General features: G+C 43.9%; 1 protein-coding gene and 1 long non-coding RNA gene across 3 annotated transcripts in view; one reads left to right on the plus strand and one right to left on the minus strand.

Annotated features, from left to right (window-relative positions):
* LOC309845694 (uncharacterized protein) overlaps positions 1 to 13,473 on the plus strand; it is a 60,513-nt gene extending 47,040 nt beyond the window's left edge. Inside the window, exon 4 of one of the 2 annotated variants that reach the window (XM_082693982.1) lies at positions 12,954 to 13,473. In XM_082693982.1, coding sequence (XP_082550108.1) covers positions 12,954 to 13,107 — 154 coding nt within the window. In that variant the 3' untranslated portion in view covers positions 13,108 to 13,473. Of the gene's footprint in view, positions 1 to 8,709; positions 8,930 to 12,953 lie in introns of those variants that run through there. The other variant, XM_082693981.1, reaches the window with a different exon arrangement.
* On the minus strand, positions 3,950 to 15,662 carry LOC309845695. Its single transcript, XR_014301431.1, has 3 exons — positions 15,579 to 15,662; positions 10,693 to 10,791; positions 3,950 to 5,103 (listed from the first exon to the last, which is right to left on the minus strand). It is a non-coding gene; the product is annotated as an uncharacterized lncRNA (long non-coding RNA).
* Between the last annotated feature and the right edge of the window lie 2,649 nt (positions 15,663 to 18,311).

Genomic DNA, 18,311 nt, shown 5'->3' on the forward strand with positions numbered 1-18,311 from the left:
CCACATTGAGTTCCCTGTTCAGCAGGGTGACTGCTTCTCCCTCTCCCTTTCCCTCTGCCCCTCCATCTGCTCATGTTCTTTCTCAATCTCTCTCTCAAATAAATAAATGAAATCTTAAAAAGAAAAGAAAAGAAAAGAAAAGAAACTAGTACAAACCCTGCTATTGCTTCATAAAGGAGGGCCATTGTCTTTCTGTAACCACAAGGAGTGGCCCAGGACAGTGACAAAACTCTTGGCACTCTGTATAAAGTTGACCCCTAAACAATGCAGGGGATAGGGGCATTGACCCTTGGAGCAGTTGAAAATCCACATATACCTTTTGACTTCCCCAATAACCCACTGTTGATGGGAAGCTTTATTAGTAACACACACAGTCAATGAACACAGATTTTGTATGTATATATATTATATGCTGTATTGGAACAAAGCAAGCCAGAGGAAAGAAAATGTTCTCAGGAAAATCATAAGGAAGAGAAAACACATTTGCAGTAAAAAAAAAAAAAAAATCATATGTAAGTGGACCTTCTTAGTTCAAACCTGGTTTGTTCGGGGGTCAACTGTACTTTAAAAAAATGTGGATTACTGGTGCACCTGGGTGGCTCAGTCAGTTAAGCATCCAACTCTTGATTTTGACTCAGGTCATGCTCTCAGGGCCATGAGATTGAGCCCCACCACAGGCTCTGCATTCAGCATGGAGTCTGCTTGAGATTGTCTCACTCCTTCCCCCTCTGCCCCTCCCCGCCACTGCTTGCAATCTCTAAATAAATAAATAAAATCTTTTTTTTTAAATGAACTTTCTGAAAGACTATCTGTACACTTTAGCAGGCTAAGAATTCAGATTCTTTTCCCCCCCCCCTAAGATTTTATTTATTTATTTGAGAGAGAGAGTGAGATGGAGAGATTGAGAGAATGAGTTGGGGGGAAGGGCAGAGGGAGAAGCAGACTCCCTGCAGAGCAGGGACCCCCCCCCCCCAACGTGGGACTTGATCCCAGGACCCAGGGATTATGACCCAAGCGGAGTGGCAGACACTTAACTGATTGAGCCACCCAGGTGCCCAAATAGATAAAATCCTTAAAAAAAAAAAATGTGAATTATTTTTTCAACACACTGGAGAAATGAATACTCCATTTTTCTGTCCCTGTGGGCTTCGGCTTTTCCATATCTAGACTAATACATGATTAGTCTGACAACCACTCTGACCAATTTTGTAACTGACTCTATCTAATTCAATTCTATTTCCTTCCAGTTAGCAAATTTTCCATTTTTACAAACAGATATCCTAAAGGGAGCAGACCTTTTCATTTTGTTATCATTTGATGTTTTTTGAATACCCAAAGTAAAACAAAATGGATTCTAAAAAAGAATACATGAGATAGTTGTTTTAGAGACATCTGGGTGGCTCCGTTGGTTAAGCATCTGCCTTCAGCTCAGGTCATGATCCCAGGATACTGGGACTGAGTCCCACATCAGGCTCCCTGCTCAGCCCGGCACCTGCTTCTCCCTCTGCCTGCCACTCCCCCTGCTTGTGTGCTCTGTCTCTACCTCTGACAAGTAAATAAATAAAATCTTTTTAAAATTATTTTTTATTATTTTATTTTTTTTATAAAATATTTTATTTTTTCATTTGACAGAGAGAGGGATCACAAGTAGGCAGAGCAGCAGGCAGAGAGAGGAGGGAAGCAGAGCAGAGATCCTGATGCGGTCTCGACCCCAGGATCCAAAGGCAGAGGCTTTAACCCACTGAGCCACCCAGGCACCCCTAAAATCTTTTTTTAAAAAATCACTTATTTTATATTATGTTAGAAATCCAGCCTGCTTTTCTTATTTTTTTTTTGACTAGGTAACTAATTATTTCTTTCTTTATTTTTTTCTTTTTTTGGAAATGACTTAATTAATGACTTAATTACTAATGACTTAGTAGGAAAAGCTCTCCTTTCTGAGTAATTTGCTGACATGATGCCCCATCACTCTTGAATACTTTAGCATGCAATTCTTACATACGAGGACTTACACCTATGATTACATTACAACCATCAAAATGAGGACATTAGCTGTAATTTATTAATGTCCTTTAATTTCAGACCCCATTCAAGGTTTACCAGTTGTCCCAATAATGTCTTTTGTAGCAAAAGAATCCAGTTCAGAATCAAACACCCCATTTATTTCTTGTGTCTTTTTGTATTCTCAATCTCAATCATTTCTCTCCGCCTTTTTCTGAGTTTCATGACTTTGACTATTTTAAAATTAAAGACCACTTATTGTGTCAAATGTCTCTCATTGTGGTATTGTCTGATGTTTCCTCAAGTTTCTATTTAATTATGCATTGGCAGGAATATCACAGATGTGATGCTGGGTTCCTCTCACTGCATCCTATCAGGCCCTACACGATTTCCATTTGTCGTATGACTGGTAATATAAGATTCATCACTTGATTAAGGTGGGGTAATAGGCAGAATTGTAGGATAGGACTATGACCTTGGCCCCGGTGGTGTTACTCTCATGATTATGCTCTGTTTTACTGCAAAGAGGAGATTATCCGGGTGGACCCAATCACATCAGTCCTTTAAAACCAGAGTTTTCTCTGGCTGGTAGCAGAAGCAGAAGTCAATTCTGCTTGAGAAATTCAAAAGGGACAGGGATTCAACTCTAGGAAGGTCTACCTTGATGTGATAGAGAAAACCCAGGGCAAAGAACTGTGATCAGCCTCCAGGTTCAGGGGGCTTTTCCTGGCTCCCAGCCGACAGCCAGCAAGGGAATGGGGACCTCACGCCTATAGCTTCAAGAAACTGAATCCTGCCAACTTGAGTGAGCTTAGAAGGTAGATTCCTCCCCAGCATCTCCAGATAAGAGTCCTGCCTGGCCAACACCTTGATTTCAGCCTTGGTGGACCCCGAGCAGAGAACCCAGTTGAAGCCCCCTGGACTTCTGAATTACAGGACAATGAGATCATAAGTAGGTGTGTTTCAAGGTGTCAAGTTTATGTTAATTTGTTACACAGCATTAGGAAACAGATACAAGAAGTATCTGCCAGGTTTCTCAACTATAAAGTAACTATTTCCCTCTCAGTAATTGTCTTAGCTTGAGCTGCAATAGAAATTACCAGGTGCTGTAGTTCTGGAGGCTGGGAGGGCCAAAGCTAAGGAGAGGGCGGATCCAGTGTCTGGTGAGCCCGCTTCCTGGTTTGCAGATGGCCATCTTGTCACTGTATCCTTGCATGGCCGGGCCCAATGTTATTCAAAAGGCTTCTACCTTCATGACTTAATCACTTCCCAAAGGTCTGACCTCCTAATACCATCACATTGGAGGTTAGGATTCCAGCATATGAATTTGGGGCAGGGTGGGATGGGGTAGGGGGACACGCATAATAATAATTAACAAGCATTTTGTAAAGAAGTGCTTTAAGATGAGACAAATATCTTATTCCTCATCAAAGATTTACCCACTTATTAGTCTAAGTGTGAGCTGACATTTCTTGGATGGATTAATTATTAACACAATTGCTAAAATCGTGGTCTTCTAATTCCATCATTTCTTTCTCATATTAGTTAACAATATGCAGTGAGGAAGAGTTTCAGTCCTCATGTATTCATTTCAGTGTGGTCCCATGAATTCCTCTTTTATTCAGTGGGTCATAATCCCTTAGTGTCCTTATTAATTCTACGCTCTAATTGAGCTGACCTCAATCATTTATTGAGCACTCCCTCACTTTCCGGTGGAAAAAGCTGTTCCCTGCTGCTATCCTGGAGTCAGCTAGTTCTCCAAGTAACCTAGTTTGTTTGTTTGTTTGTTTGTTTTAATAGAGAACTACATATATATATATATATATATATATATATGTATGTATGTATATACATATTACAGACCACTTATTGTGTCAAATGTCTCTCATTGTGGTATATACATATATATATATATACATGAAACTATATGAATCTTTAGGTCTTCTGTGCCAGCCTATTTAGAAAACCATGAGTTCACACGAATCCTAATCCCATTCCATGGAGTTCATTCTGGTTTGGGGTCTTTTCATAGTTGTAACCTTTTACAATGAGAAATCTGACTCCATGGCTATGTAATTTGCAGAACCAAATAGAAAATGCAAATGCAGAGATGTTGTCCCCTGGCAGGAAAAGAATGCTGTTAAAAGTACTAAAACATAAATTTTCTTTTTTTTTTTTTATGGTCTCTCTCAACCATCATGGGGTTTCTTTTTATTGGTATTTCATGTCCTTTTAAATAGGGAAAAATTTAAACTGGAAATTATTAGTATTCACTTTACTGTTCATTTTTATATTGTACAATATCCATTTTAAATGCAAATATGAGAGCACCTAACTCTTATGTAAAATCACCCAGTGTTACACAGCTATATTTTGGAGCTCATACACGCATATATATGTCATTCTCACCACAACAGTGGGAAGACTGCTCAAAACTAACTCAACTGTTTTTATCTCACTTCTTGACATGCATGCATTTTCCCCACATTTGGCTTACAGATGAGTAAGGATGTCCTAAAAGGAAAACGAACTATGGTTTGCCCCATATTTTCCTTTCTTCTAGATCATTTTCAGTGCAAGGGATCGTCTAATAAACAGAAGTAATGCAAGGACTCAAGTGATTAGGTCAGGCCCACCCCAACGATCTCCCTGTCTTATGGTCTGCTGATTTGGGACCTTCGTTACAGCTGTAAAATCCGCTTTATCATACAATACCACATCAGTATTTTGGGTACTATCTTATCATATTCACAAGTTCCACACTCCAGGAAAGATGATACCAGAGAGGGTCACTGAAGGCTGCCTTAAAAGTCTGCCTTCAACAACTACCATCTTTTAAGATAGATAATGGCTAAAGCCCCCAAGGAAAGTGTTAAATTCGTTTGTTATCATGGAAGTGTTATCATGGCCTCTACCGGGCTTAGCTCTGGAGAAGGAAATAACTTTGTAGGCCAGATGGAGAAAGACCGAGCAGATGTCTTCCCCCATCTCAGGCCACTGGGCTCTTCTGCAGCATGTGTTGTCTTCTGAGGCACAAGGTTCCCGTCAGAGTACAGAGGCTGCCCATGGTCCAGCCTTCATGACACCGATGAGAAGGCTTCACTTTGGATGAGATAATGCAGGTGGAGAGCCCCGAGAATGGACACAAACAGAAACAAACAGGCCGTTGAGAAAAAAAAAAAAAAGGCCTAAATATGACTCAGATGACATTGAGATGCTATTTGAGCTATTTCTTTCTTTCTTTCTTTCTTTCTTTCTTTCTTTCTTTCTTTCTTTCTTTCTTTCTTTCTTTCTTTTTTATTTATTTGACAGAGAGAGAGTGAGCACAAGCAGGGGGAGCAGCAGGCAGAGGGAGAGGGAGAAGCAGGTTCGCAGGTGACTCGATGTGCGGCTCCATCCCAGGACCCTGGGATCACGATCTGAGCTGAAGGAAGATGCTTAACCAACTGACCCACCCAGGTGCCCCCTATTTTAGCTATGTGGCTAACAATTTAATAGTTCCGTTCAAGAAAGTGCATAAATGGGGTCCATTTATTCAAGAGATGGGATTAAGGAGCAGAGAGGGTTCAACAACAAACAGAACAGACCAGAAGTCCTGCTCCCATTGAATTTACGTTCTATTGGGAAGAAACAGAGCAAGCAAGCGAACAATAAATGTTAAATGTGATCTGTTAGATAAGTAAGTGGTATGGTGGGAAAGAAAATGAAGGGAAAGAAAGTATCAGAGGAGATGGAATCATTTAAAATAAGGTGGTGATGGAAGCCCTCACTGTGAAGACGGTTAGTGAACAAGGATCAGAAGAATATCCGGCAGAGAATCACCCCCATGTCTGACGGGAGCACGTCCCAGGCAGTGAGAATAGCGAGGGCAAAGGCCCTGGGGCACAAACCCAGTGGTAAATATGTCCAAATCACCTCTCTTGTGTTCTTTTCAGTGATGGTCTTCCCAAGGTCTCCTTCTTGGTCTCTACCAATTCTCCCCAACTTATCTGGGGGTTGACCTTTTTGAAACCATGAAAGTACTAGCAGACAGCACCATAAAGCTGAAGGGTGAAACACTTCCCTGGAATTTCTGGGAAAACATTTACCCTACTGAAAACAAATGAGGAGCAACAAGCTGGGTCGAATTTAAAATAATATGTGATCAAATTCCACTGTGTAGTACATTCAGAATATTTGTTTTCCGAAGTTGAAAGGCCAATTGAATGAAAATAATTTCAAGCAACAGTGTAGGTGTATGAAATATTTAATTGAGTTGAATCCTTATTTGTTATTTTTTCAAAGGCTTAATAATTCCCTGATTGTAAAAATGAATTTCCCATTGTAGAAAACTTGAAAATTATGTAAAACCATAACAAGAACAAAATTCACTTGTGACTATGTGGAAAAAGAACTGTGTATATTTCTATCTTTCTAGTTAGATTTTTCTTTTTATTTTAAACTTTGTTGAATTGATAGTGAAAACAGCTTGTTTTAATTTGTTATTTTTGGGTAGTGGTCTGAACAACACTACACAGAGGTTACTGGCCAGGTTTCGTGTATCAGCTTTGCTTTCTCTCAAACTTTTCTTACTGATTTTAAAAAGCTCTTTCATCGTAAGAAAATCACGAATCCATTTTCAGCCATATTCATGGTAAATGGTTTTTTCCAAGATCCTTTACTGCCCATTATTTTTGCATAATTTTTATGTTCAGAGTTTGCATTTTTATAGTCATGCATACTCAATATTACAGCCAAAAAAAAAACTTATTTCCAACAATGTTCACTAAGAGGGTCTTTTCAAATTTAATTGAAACTTATTTTCTACAGGAGACTCTAATCGGTACTACTTTTGCTCTGCAATGTACGGCGAAATCCCACAATAATGCAATAGGTATGGTCCAAAATTTAAATCGTGTAAAATGCCATTATCACAAGTTTAAGGAAAGACTAAAGCTGGCCTGGACAGTTGGGCACTACAGGGTCTGGCTGAGGACTTCCAAGGGCTCTGGGTTCCAACTGTAGTTGGGCATCTGCTGGCCGGTGTTTGCAAGCAGGGGGAGCAGCAGGCAGAGGGGTCAAGTCCCAAGACTTCCTGGGAACTGCAGGACAGCAGCAGTGACTCCTGGAACTCCAGGTTTGCTGGTGCCCCGCTTTCCAGCCTAATCCCAATGGATGGAGGGGAAACGTACTCAGGACGTGAATCCCCACCACTTCCCATGATAAGCTCCTTTCATTTTCACAGCCTGCCTTGGATCCCTACCTCCCCAGCTACTCCCTTTCCCCTCTCTCCATAAGAAAAGACAAGTTCTCTACATACTCATGGAGTATAAAGAGTTCATTTAACACACACCTGTAGTGTATACATGAGACTCTTCATCAGGGTGGGCTCAGGCTTAATTGATGACCACAGAAGCTTTATTTCTAGCCATCCCAAAACAGTGAACAGATATGGGGATGGATTCATTGTGTTTGTTAGAATTGCAAGATCAGGGACCTTGAGACCTACAAAGTTCTCATTCCTCGAGATGCAAATGTGGAAAATAAAATTGGGAACAGCCAGGAAGTTGCTCTTTGCAGAATACATTCTTTTCTCCGTATCAGCTTACTTATTTACCTCTTTTTTAAGATGTAAGTGAAATGAAAATGTCATATAATTCATTACTAGGAATATAATCTTTTTATCTTATAACCTAAGCTTTTTAATTAAGGAAATCATAATCACCTGAAGGGAAAAAAGTTACACTATTTTAAAGGCACACAAAAACAATCCCATAGATTATTTATGGATATGTAAATAAATAGTAAAAATATCAAAACGTGCATGGGAAGTGTATCTACTCAGGGTCCAGCCAGGAGAACCGAATGCAATCTAAGATTGTTGAACACTGGATATTTAATTCAAAAAATTGGCTACCCAGGGTGTGGAAGGGATATGAAATGGGAGAGGAGCTGGTGAGGTGACTCAGGAGTTAACAGCAGCAGGAAAGGACTCGGTCCTTGGGATGGAGCACATAGGAGTAAGTGATGTTCCTAATACCAGCTGCGGTGTCTTCTGGTGGGCATCAAAGTTGGGGCTGCCTGGCAAGAACTGGGTCCCCAGCACAGAGCTAAGCGCCTTCAAGTATCACCCGCATTTATTCTCACAGCAGCGTGAGGTGGGGAACAATGATAGAACAGTTTGAAGGCTGTTGTGAGCAGCTGATGAGTTAACTGAAATGACCCAAGCAAAGGGCTTAGGATGCCTGCACGTTCTGAGTTCACACTCAGAAATGTAATGGGTACAGTCATCCCACATTTGTGGATCAAGAAGGCAACTCAGGAAACAGGGGTGGAGGGGAGTAGAGTAGCCCGAGGGTGAGAAGACCTATAGACCTCTAGAAGACCCATAGTCACACAAGGGGAAAAGCTCTGATGGAGCAGATGTTCCCATTACCATCGTGTGGGGGAACTGCCGACCCTGTTGCCGAGGACCTTCCCCCGGCCACACCCGCATTCACTCGAGAGGTTCACATTGCTGTGGCCCGCACTGAGGCTTTAGTAGATAGTTTGTTGAATGACAGCATACACCCAGGCAAGTGCTCAGAATCCAGGCATAGGCTGGTGAATTTCACAAAGCGGACATGGCCATGTGACCACACCTGGAACGAGAAACTGAGCACTCTGGACGAGAGGTTCATGAAACCAAACATTGTGTGTTCTTCTGTGTCTGGCCCCTTTTCGTTGCAGAGCGGGTTTGGAAGGGACCCCTGCGCTGCCGAATGCGGCTGTAGCTTGTTTGTTCCTGTTGGCGTGGAGCACTCCTCTGTCCGAGAAGCCCACGAGACGTGCAGCCAACTCCTGATGAGCAAGCACGAGGGGTCTTTCCAGGCTGGGGCTCTTATGAAGCAGCGAGGCTTTCTACATTCTTATATGCATTTTTTGGTGAATCTGTATTCACATTCCCCGTGGCTCCAAGGTTGAGAAATCCTTCTCTAGACTTGAGAGTCGACCAAGCCCCATACAGATGTCTTTCGTAATACGGTCTACCGTGCACCGGCACCCACCCCAGCTTCCTTGTTTAAAATGCAGATTTCTGCATCTGCTAAACTAGAATGGCAGCGGGGTGGGCGGGGGTGTCTTTGGGAATCTACGCTGTTAACAACCACAGCCCACCCAGGTGATTCTGTTTTTTGTTTTTTCGGGTTTTATTTTGGTTTTTGGTTTGGGGGTTTTTTTCGGGGGAGAGAAAGAAAGAGACCATGCTGGGGAGGGGAGAGAGACAGAGGGAGAAGCAGGCTCCCCACTGAGCAGGGAGCCCAACACAGGGCTTGATCCTGGAACCCCGAGCAGATGCTCAACAACTGAGCCACCCAGGTGCCCCTCCCCCAAGGTGATTCCTTATACCAGAGTTGAAGAAATACTATATTAGGCCACATTGCAAAGATGAAGTCAATCCACACCCAGTAGTATTTCTCCATCCAAAATCTTTTAAAACTGACGAAATGCAGACACGGAAGGATGGTTTTTTGCCTTCAGTGAGCACTTCTAGGTGAGAACAACTTCTCTCAAGCATTACTAACTTTGAAAGCTTGCTACAAGAATGGGGACTGTTTAATGAAAAATGTTTACGAACTCAGAGCACCTGGGTGGCTCAGTCGGTTGAGCGTCCAACTCTTGGTTTTGGCTCAGGTCATGATCTCAGGGTCCTGGGATCAGGCTCCGTGCTTGAATCTGCTTGAGATTCTTCCTCTGCCTCTGCCTGACTCCCTACCCCTGCCCATGTGCTCTTGGGCTCTCTCTCAAATAAATAAATAGATCTTTAAAAAAAAATTTTTTTTTTTTGCCAACCTTTAACACTTGGGCTCACCAATTCCATTCCCATGTAAAACCCCCTCAGATACGTGAACATATATTCATCCAAAGATACATATGAGGATGTACATATTTTTATAAAATGTTGTCACTCAAGAAAACACTCTGTTGTCGGGTGGCTTATCACTGGGGCTGACAGCACAGTTAAAGGTTCAGTTACTCATAGGATGCGAGAGGTGTGGACCCAAGCTTCTTATCAGGAATGGGTGAAGAGCACGTACCAGCCTTCTGCCTTGAAAGCCTTCCTGACTGCTTCTTTGGGAAACACAAACCCCAGAACTGTCCAGTCTCTCCCTCTGGGGTCCCCACACCCTGAGAACAGGATTCTTCTCTCTCACCTGGTCCTTGCCTGTAAGAATCCAGCCCCCGCCTCACAGTTCCCTGTGTTGCTGGTACCATTGCCTCCAAGCCCAGCATCTTATTCAGATTGGAAAGGACCGTGGATCTTCCCAGGACCCCTCCTGCTCATGCAGTTTCTGACTTGGGTTCATTCTTCTCCAGCAACCACCGGCTTTCCTGAGATCCTTCTGGAACCTCCCAGGGCCCATCTCTTCCTCACATAGCCGCTCTGCATCTAAGCTCTTTGGTCTTCCCAACTGAACCCCAGCGTGGGCGCCAGTCCACACCCAAGTTCCACTGTTAGGCTGTTAGGTTCCACCCCCACAGCAGAGACCGAGAGTTATGCCCTTTTTGTCCCTGGCCACTTCCTTCTTCTATAAAAATATTCAAAAGTGTATTTTATGACAGCATTGCTAGAAAGACTAGATTTACGATGCTACATTTGTTAACATATTCATGTTTTCCTTCTGAGTTTGAAAGATGACAACATCTTTGTGGGTCTCTAAAAGTATCCCGTACCTGCTGGGCTTCCGATGGGCCCTGCGTGGAGCCCTTTTCCGGGTGGGATCCCTCAGCCGTCATCTCCGGGCACGCTTTCCGTGAATAGGCTTTAATTTTCTGCACAGTTTGGGGTTTACAGAAAGTATGGATGCATTATTATTAACTCACATGCACAGTTTTCATTAGGCTCCACTCTGCATTGTACCTTTTCTGTTGCACACACGCGATGACATGTGTTAACCATTAAAATATCATACATGTTTTCACTGACCTAAAAATCCGCTGCGCTAATCATCCTTCCCCCTCATCCCCAGCCTCTGGCAACCGCTGATCTCTTTCCTGTCTCCACAGTTTCTCCTCCAGAGGAGAGTAGGAATCACAAAGAATATAGCCTTTTCAGATTGGTTTCTTGCACTTAGGGATAGGCATTTAGGTTTCCTCCATGTATTTTCATGACTCAGTAGGGGTTTTTTCCTCCCCCTGAGCAGTATCCATTGCAGGGATGAACTACACTTTGCCTTTCCATTAGTCTATGGAAAGACATTTCGGTGGCTCCCCAGTTTGGGCAATTGCAAATAAAGCTGGTGTCGACATTCACATTCAGGTTTTTGCGCAGACACAAATTTTCAGCTCATTTGAATACATACGAAGGAGCACAATTGCACAAATTACCTGGGAGGAGTGGCTCTTGGTTTCTTCTGACCACATTTCTCTACCGAAACCTTGCGTTTATGTTTTATACGCCCAGCGCACCTGTGTCAGGTATCTAAAAACCCACTTGATTTCCTCCGCACTTGTCTCGGAAAAGTGTGTGTTTGCTCCCTTTGGTGGGAGGGCGTCCCATTCCCACCCCCCCACGACCCGAACCCTCCTTTCCTTCTCCAGCCTGCTGACAAGCCATGGGGCTTCTCACTCCTCAGCATCTTTATGGCTCTCTGGTGCCAGCTCTTAGCTAATGGAAACAGGGGAGAAGTAAGCCCTTAAATAAGAGCAGGGCCTCTTTCTGTTCAGTCAAGTTTCTGCAAATAGATCTGGGTTAAGTTACAGAGCCCCGGATTACCTGTATAATAGTATAATGGGGAAGTTCTCCAGCTATTATTTCTTTAAACTTTCTGCCCCTTTCTCTTTTTTCTCCTGGAAACCCAATTATTCTAACGTTTGTTTATTTCATTGGGTCCCCTAGATCACGCAGGCTTTCTTCACGCCTTTTCATTCTTTTTGCTTTGTTCTCCTCCGATGGGGTTATTGCACAGTGCTTGTCCTCTACATAACTTACTCTGTCTTGTGTCTGATCTGCTCTGGAGCAGGGGGTTTCTACTGCATTATTTCGTTCTTTGAATTCTTCAGCTCCAGAACTTTGGTTTGGTTCTTTTTTATGATTTATATTTCTTAAATTTCTCTTTTTTTTTCTGATACATATTTTTTTCCAGCTGCCATTGAATCATCTTTCTGGGTTTTCATGCAGCTCATGGAGCTTCCTCAAAATAGCTCATTTTAAATCAAGATCAAAGGATTCTGTGCCTTTGGGCTTGGTTGTTGGAGAATCATTATCACCTTCACGTGTGTGTCATTGATTCTCCATGCTCCTACAGTTTTGCATTGCTGCTTTTGCATTTGACTAGCAGACACCACCTCAGATCTTTACTAGTTGCCTTCAGATAGGGTAGTTGTACTATTACCGTGGGGGTTTTCTCTCTGACTTCATATGGATTCACCTCTCCACACCTCTTGCTCACTCCTAAGCTTTTTTTGTCTCCCCTGCTTCTTAAACTCACCAGCTGGCCACTGGAAACCTCTCTTTCCCTTTGCAGAAGGTGAACTATAGCTCAATGCTGTGGTTTTGTCCTCACCTGCAGATCCTGGTCTGTTTCTCTGAAAGCACTCTTTTTACTAGACTCTGCCTAGCCGCTGCATTTGGACACATGCACAAGGAGCCAGCTGCCGAGTGGAGATAAGTGGGGGTGACCGGGCCACCCGACAATCTGAGGGGCCTCTCCTCCCAGCAGCTTGAGGGTGCACTCCTTGCCGCAGTCGTGAGTGCAGTCTGGGCTTTGGTATTTTGTCTGCCCCCTTCCCCATCTCCAGCTACCCCCTAGCCACGGAGGACCCCACCCATACTCTGGGTCCTGCTGGAAAGAAATGGGTTTCTCTAGCAACTTCTGGCACAGCTGGAGCTAGTTCAGTCCCACACTGTGCTGTCCTGGGAAGGGGGTGGTGCTGGCAAAGTGCCTCCTTCCCTCTCCACTGTCTACACTTTTTTTTTTCTTCCCGCTCCATAGGCGTGCTGGAATCTCCCCTCCGGAAGGCTGGACTTGCACAAATTCTCTTTCATCCGTGGTTATTTGCCCGCGTCAGCATTCCCCAGGTTTCTCCCCGGCCGCAGCCAAGAGAGAGCATGTCCGCCAGCTCTGGTGGTCCAACAGCTGGAACTGAAGTCTATTACAGATGTGCAGGTGGGCCAGAGGCCTCTTGGGGCCCGTGGCTCATCGGGCTGGATCCCGCAACTCCTGAAGAGGCATTTTTGGGCATGGACGGATGCCTAATGAGCTGTCACACAAAGCACGACAAAAGCAGGGATGTCCATGCTGCCACGATGCTGCTGTGAGAACTGTCACCAAAGTCCGAGAAAACTTAGTTCTCCGTTTTACCCCTTTATCCGCACCTTTGAATTCGTGACTTTTAAGTACTTAAAAGGAAAACAGAATAATCTTTAAACAAGGCAGAGAGAATTTCTTTGTAAACTTCAGAGTAAACTTCAGTTAGGAAACATATTGACTTTTCCTGTTTGCCTGTAATTGCTTTTTACAGATCAGCTCACAGACTCTCCGTCCCCTTTCCACGGATGCTGCATCGCCTCGCCTGTCTCGCCCCCCCAACCCGCCCCCGGACCTTTGAAATAGCTCCTCACTGGTCTCCATGGACCTGCTTTGGTTTCTCCTGACCGGTGGGTTCCCCCAGCATAATCCCCTGCTCAGGACAGCTCCACCTGCTGTCTTAGCTCCAGAGGCGATAAAAAATACCACAGACCAAGGCGCCTGGGTGGCTCAGTGGGTTAAGCCACTGCCTTCGGCTCAGGTCATGATCTCAGGGGTCCTGGGATCGAGTCCCGAATTGGGCTCTCTGCTCAGCGGGGAGCCTGCTTCTCTCTCTCTCTCTCTCTCTCTCTCTCTGCCTGCCTCTCTGTTACTGTGATCTCTCTCTGTCAACTAAATAAATAAAATCTTTAAAAAAAAAAAAAAGCCTCTGCCTTTGGCTCAGGTCATGATCACAGGGTCCTGGGATCGAACCCCACATCAAGCTCTCTGCTTGGTGGTGAGCCTGCTTCCCTTACTCTCTCTCTGCCTGCCTCTCTGCCTACTTGTGATCTCTGTCTGTCAAATAAATAAATAAAATCTTAAAAAAACAAAATACCACAGACCAGGGGGCTCAAAACCATGGAAATGATTTCTCACAGCTCTGGAGGCTAAAGTCCAAGATTAAGGTGCTGGCACAGCTGGGTTGTGGGAAGGCTCGCTGCTCGGCTTGCAGACAACTGACTTCTCACTGTGTCCTTACAGGGCGGAGAAAAAGAGAGAGCACACGTCCTGGTGTCTCTTGCCCTAATCCTACCATGAGGATCACACCCTCAGGACCTCATCAAAACCTCTAAGTACCTCCTGAAGGCCCCAGACCCTAATACCATCACACTGGAGGTCCGGGCTTCCACACCGGAATCTGGAAGGGACCCAGTTCAGACCCGAGCACTTGCTAGAATAGCACACTTGGTAGAATAGAATAGAACTTGGTAGAATAGCACACTCTCGGGGCCCACCCCAGACCTGCTGACTCAGAAACACTGGATAGGGGGCCCAGCAGTCTGTTTTCACAGGCCTCCCTGTGGTTCTGACACACGCTAGAGACTGAAAACCACTGCTATAAATCATTCTCCAGCCTCCACACGTCTCCAGTGAGAACAGATCATGTTCCTGCCTGCTTCAAAATCTAGTGAGTTCCCACTGCTCTGACAGAAATATACAGACTTCGGAGCCTCCAAGGCCTCTGTTCTCTGCCCCTTGACTGCTTCCCTGACCTCGTCTTGGGCCACATTCCCTTTGCTTATCATGTGTCACACTTGTTTGTTATTTCTCAAGGAGTCCAAGCTCTTTTGGGTCCCACGGCCTTTGCTGTTGCTTTTCCCTCAGCCTGAGATCACATACTCGCTCTCCGGAGGGCTGATTTCTCTCTTCAGGGCTTATCTCACATGTCTCCCCTGAGCTGACAGGCCTCCTTCCCTGACAGCCCGCGTGAAGAGGCAGGCCTACCCTCTCCCCACAAAGACTCTCTACCTCACATTCAGTGGATTTCTCCCCTCAGCTTATTAGAATCTGCATAAATGTGTGTTCCCAGGTGGCTTTCTTTCTCCCATGGCCACATGAAAACACCACATGGAAGAAATCTTGTCTGTCTTGCTCACCACCATCACCCCACTGCCCGAGCCAGTACCTGGTCCGTAGAAGGTGCTCGAGACATACTTCATGAGTGAACGAACGAAGGAATAAAGGAGGTTCGTGAAAGCCTGAGTCTTCAATGGAGTAGGCTCCAGAGCCTGAAATATTACCTTAAAGTTTAAGTCAGTAGACTTTTTTTTTTTTTTTAAGCGGGGTGCCTGAGTGGCTCAGTGGGTTAAGCCTCTGCCTTCTGCTCAGGTCAGGATCCCAGGGTCCTGGGATCGAGCCCCACATCAGGCTCTCTGCTCAGCAGGGAGCCTTCTTCTTCCTCTCTCTCTGCCTGCCTCTCTGTCTACTTGTGATCTCTGTCTGTCAAATAAATAAATAAAATCTTAAAAAAAAAAAAAGTAACCAATAGCAATGTCTTCCTGCTTACTTTGTATCTATTATTTGTCATGTCCTGAGGGAATTACTTACCTGAGGGAATCACTTAGCCCTCTCCCCCCAAGCTTGGCCTCCTAGTTCTTCTTTGTAGGCTGCTGCTAATATCCAGGGTGGCTGATAGTGGAAAGTTCCCCGGAGGAGAAATTTGCGATAAAAGCTGAAGGAGGGAGTATCCAAGCAAAAGTCACAACATCCCATTTGACCCCAGTATTTGGCAAACTTCCCATTCAAACAGTTCTGTCTGAGAATGTGCCTTAAGCCAAGGAGCTCCACAAGCACACAAAATCTCACTTTAGTTAAACAAATGGCAGGTGAAAACTGTCCAAGTGTGCCGACTGCACGGAGACCCCCTTTGCTCTTTAAGCAAATATTCAGGGAATGAATGGACTGTAGAATATTGAAGCCATCAGGAAGAAAGGAAGCATTGTCAATCTGGAAAACATCAGGAAAGCACGACAAAAGGAAAATAAGGTTAGATAACAGATATTTGGTAAAACTCATCTTTATTATAATAGATATAAATAGTTTGAGCTCACCTATTAAAAGTTAAAGTAAACTGCTGTGTTTACATGGGCAAGGACTCTGTCTTTTTCACCACTTATTATTACGCAGACTAACCCTTACCGAGCGTTTATAATCCTTCTGAAATTGTGCTAATGCTTGTGAGTCACTAAATCTGGCAAAATGATCCTCTGGTATCCCTTGAGGATTATACTTAATAAGTATTTACTGAATGTGTATGATTAATTCAGTGCATGATCAAGGCCTATCAAATTCGGTAAAAACAATCTAAATCTATTTGATATGTTTTTAAGAGACAAACAAGGGTAATAGAGCAATACCTTTCAAAAAATAAGTATTTTTTAAAAATTAAAAAAAGAGCAATACCTTTCACTAGGTTAATGAAGAAACAACAAGGGAGTGATACTTCCTACAAATACTCCTACATAGAAATAAATAACCAAAAAAAAAAAAAAACTGTAAATACAGAGGAGAATTGTATAATTTTTGAAATTATTTGACACAATTCCATTCTAATCCAACTTAACTTCTGACATGTATGTATAGGTTGCTAAAATGTACTTAAAAAGGAATAGGAAACCTAACCATATACGGTATACATAACCGTGAAGAAAATGAGAAAATTGTCCAAGAACAGTATCTCCTTTGCTCCCAGCTCCTAAAAAATGACAAGTCCAAAGGGTTTTATACGCGAATTCACTTCCAACCTTGAACAAATGGATTAATTCCCCTATGTTTTCATGCTTTCAGCACCATAAAGAGAAGAAAAACTTCATAGTTTCTCCCAAGAATTCATTGAGACCCTATTACCAAAACCTCACAAAGACGGATCACTAGAAGAAAGCCACAGGCTCTGTTCTACATGGACGGAACTTGAAGGCAACACATGAAGTGAAGTATGTCAGACAGAGAAAGATAAATCCTGTACACTCTCACCTACTCGTGGAATCTAAAAAAAAAAAAAAAGACCAAAAAAAAAAAAAAAATCAGATGTGTGTAGTTGCCAGAGGCAGAGGGGAAAGGGTGGAGGAGGAATTGGAGGAAGGTGGGTCAGAGGCTACACATTTTCAGTTATAAGATAAATAAGTCCTGGGCATGTAATTTACAATAAGATGACTAGAGTTAACAATGGTATGGTTAACAATGCCGTAGCTAACAATGCTCTTTTTGCAAGTTGCTAAGATAGTCTATCCTAAAAGCACTTGTCATAAGGCAAAACACTGTTTTTGTAACTGTATGAGGTTATAGATGTTAACTAAACCCATTACGGTCATCATTTCACAATATATATGTACGTCAAGTCATTATGCTGTGCACATAAGCTTATGCCAATTATATCTCAATAAAACTGCAAGGGGAGGGGCACCTGGGTTTGCTCAGTCGTTAAGCATCTGCCTTCAGCTCAGGCCCTGATTCCAGGGTCCTGGGATAGAGCCCGCATTGAGCTCCTTGCTCAGCGGGGAGTCTGCTTCTCCCTCTCCGCCCCAGCCCCCGCCCCGCTTGTGTTCCCTCTCTCACGCTCTCTCTCTCTCTGTCAAATAAATGAATAAATGAAATCTTAAAAAAAAAAAATACTGCAAGGGGATAAAAATTATATGTCAGTACACTAATGGATGTGGGTGTAAAGGTTTTATGGCATTAAAATGCAGAATCTAACACCCTTTTAGAAGAAGTTTACCTATGATCAGAGGAATCCCATTCTTAGATCGTGTATTAACGTTCAAGGAGAGAAAAATATATGGTCCGGTGGCGGGGAGGGAAGGGGCTGGAAAGAGTGGCCGGGCCCCACGACAGAGCTCCCAGGGCACCGCAGTATTATACAGGGAGTTGGCAACAGGCCTCTTGCGGGCTGGACGCGTGAAGAACTAGGGATCAGCCTTACAGGAGCATGGCATCTCCATACCTAGATGCTGGTGGTTTGGTACATTCCTCCCAAACTCTGCCATCCCAACAGCGTTAACTCTAGAGCTGGGGCCACGTGGCCAGAGGTCAGAAGGAGCCTCCCCTTCGGACTGCGGAAGAGGACTAGGGCGGAGGCTGGGCAATAGGACACCGCTACCGACTCTGTTCTGCCCCCTAGTGGTCAAAGGGTGTTGGTCTTGAAGTCGCCCACCAAGAGCAAGACCTGTTGAGGACCGGTCTCAGAAAGTGGGTACCCCCACCTCACCCCACCCCCGACACTTTTGGTAATAATCAAACATTTTCTTTGCTGAGCATCTGTGTTCAATTAAGGAAAGTCTCTTC

The sequence above is a fragment of the Mustela nivalis genome (genome assembly GCF_964662115.1).
Source record: "Mustela nivalis genome assembly, chromosome: 12".
Classification (NCBI taxonomy): domain Eukaryota; kingdom Metazoa; phylum Chordata; class Mammalia; order Carnivora; family Mustelidae; genus Mustela; species Mustela nivalis.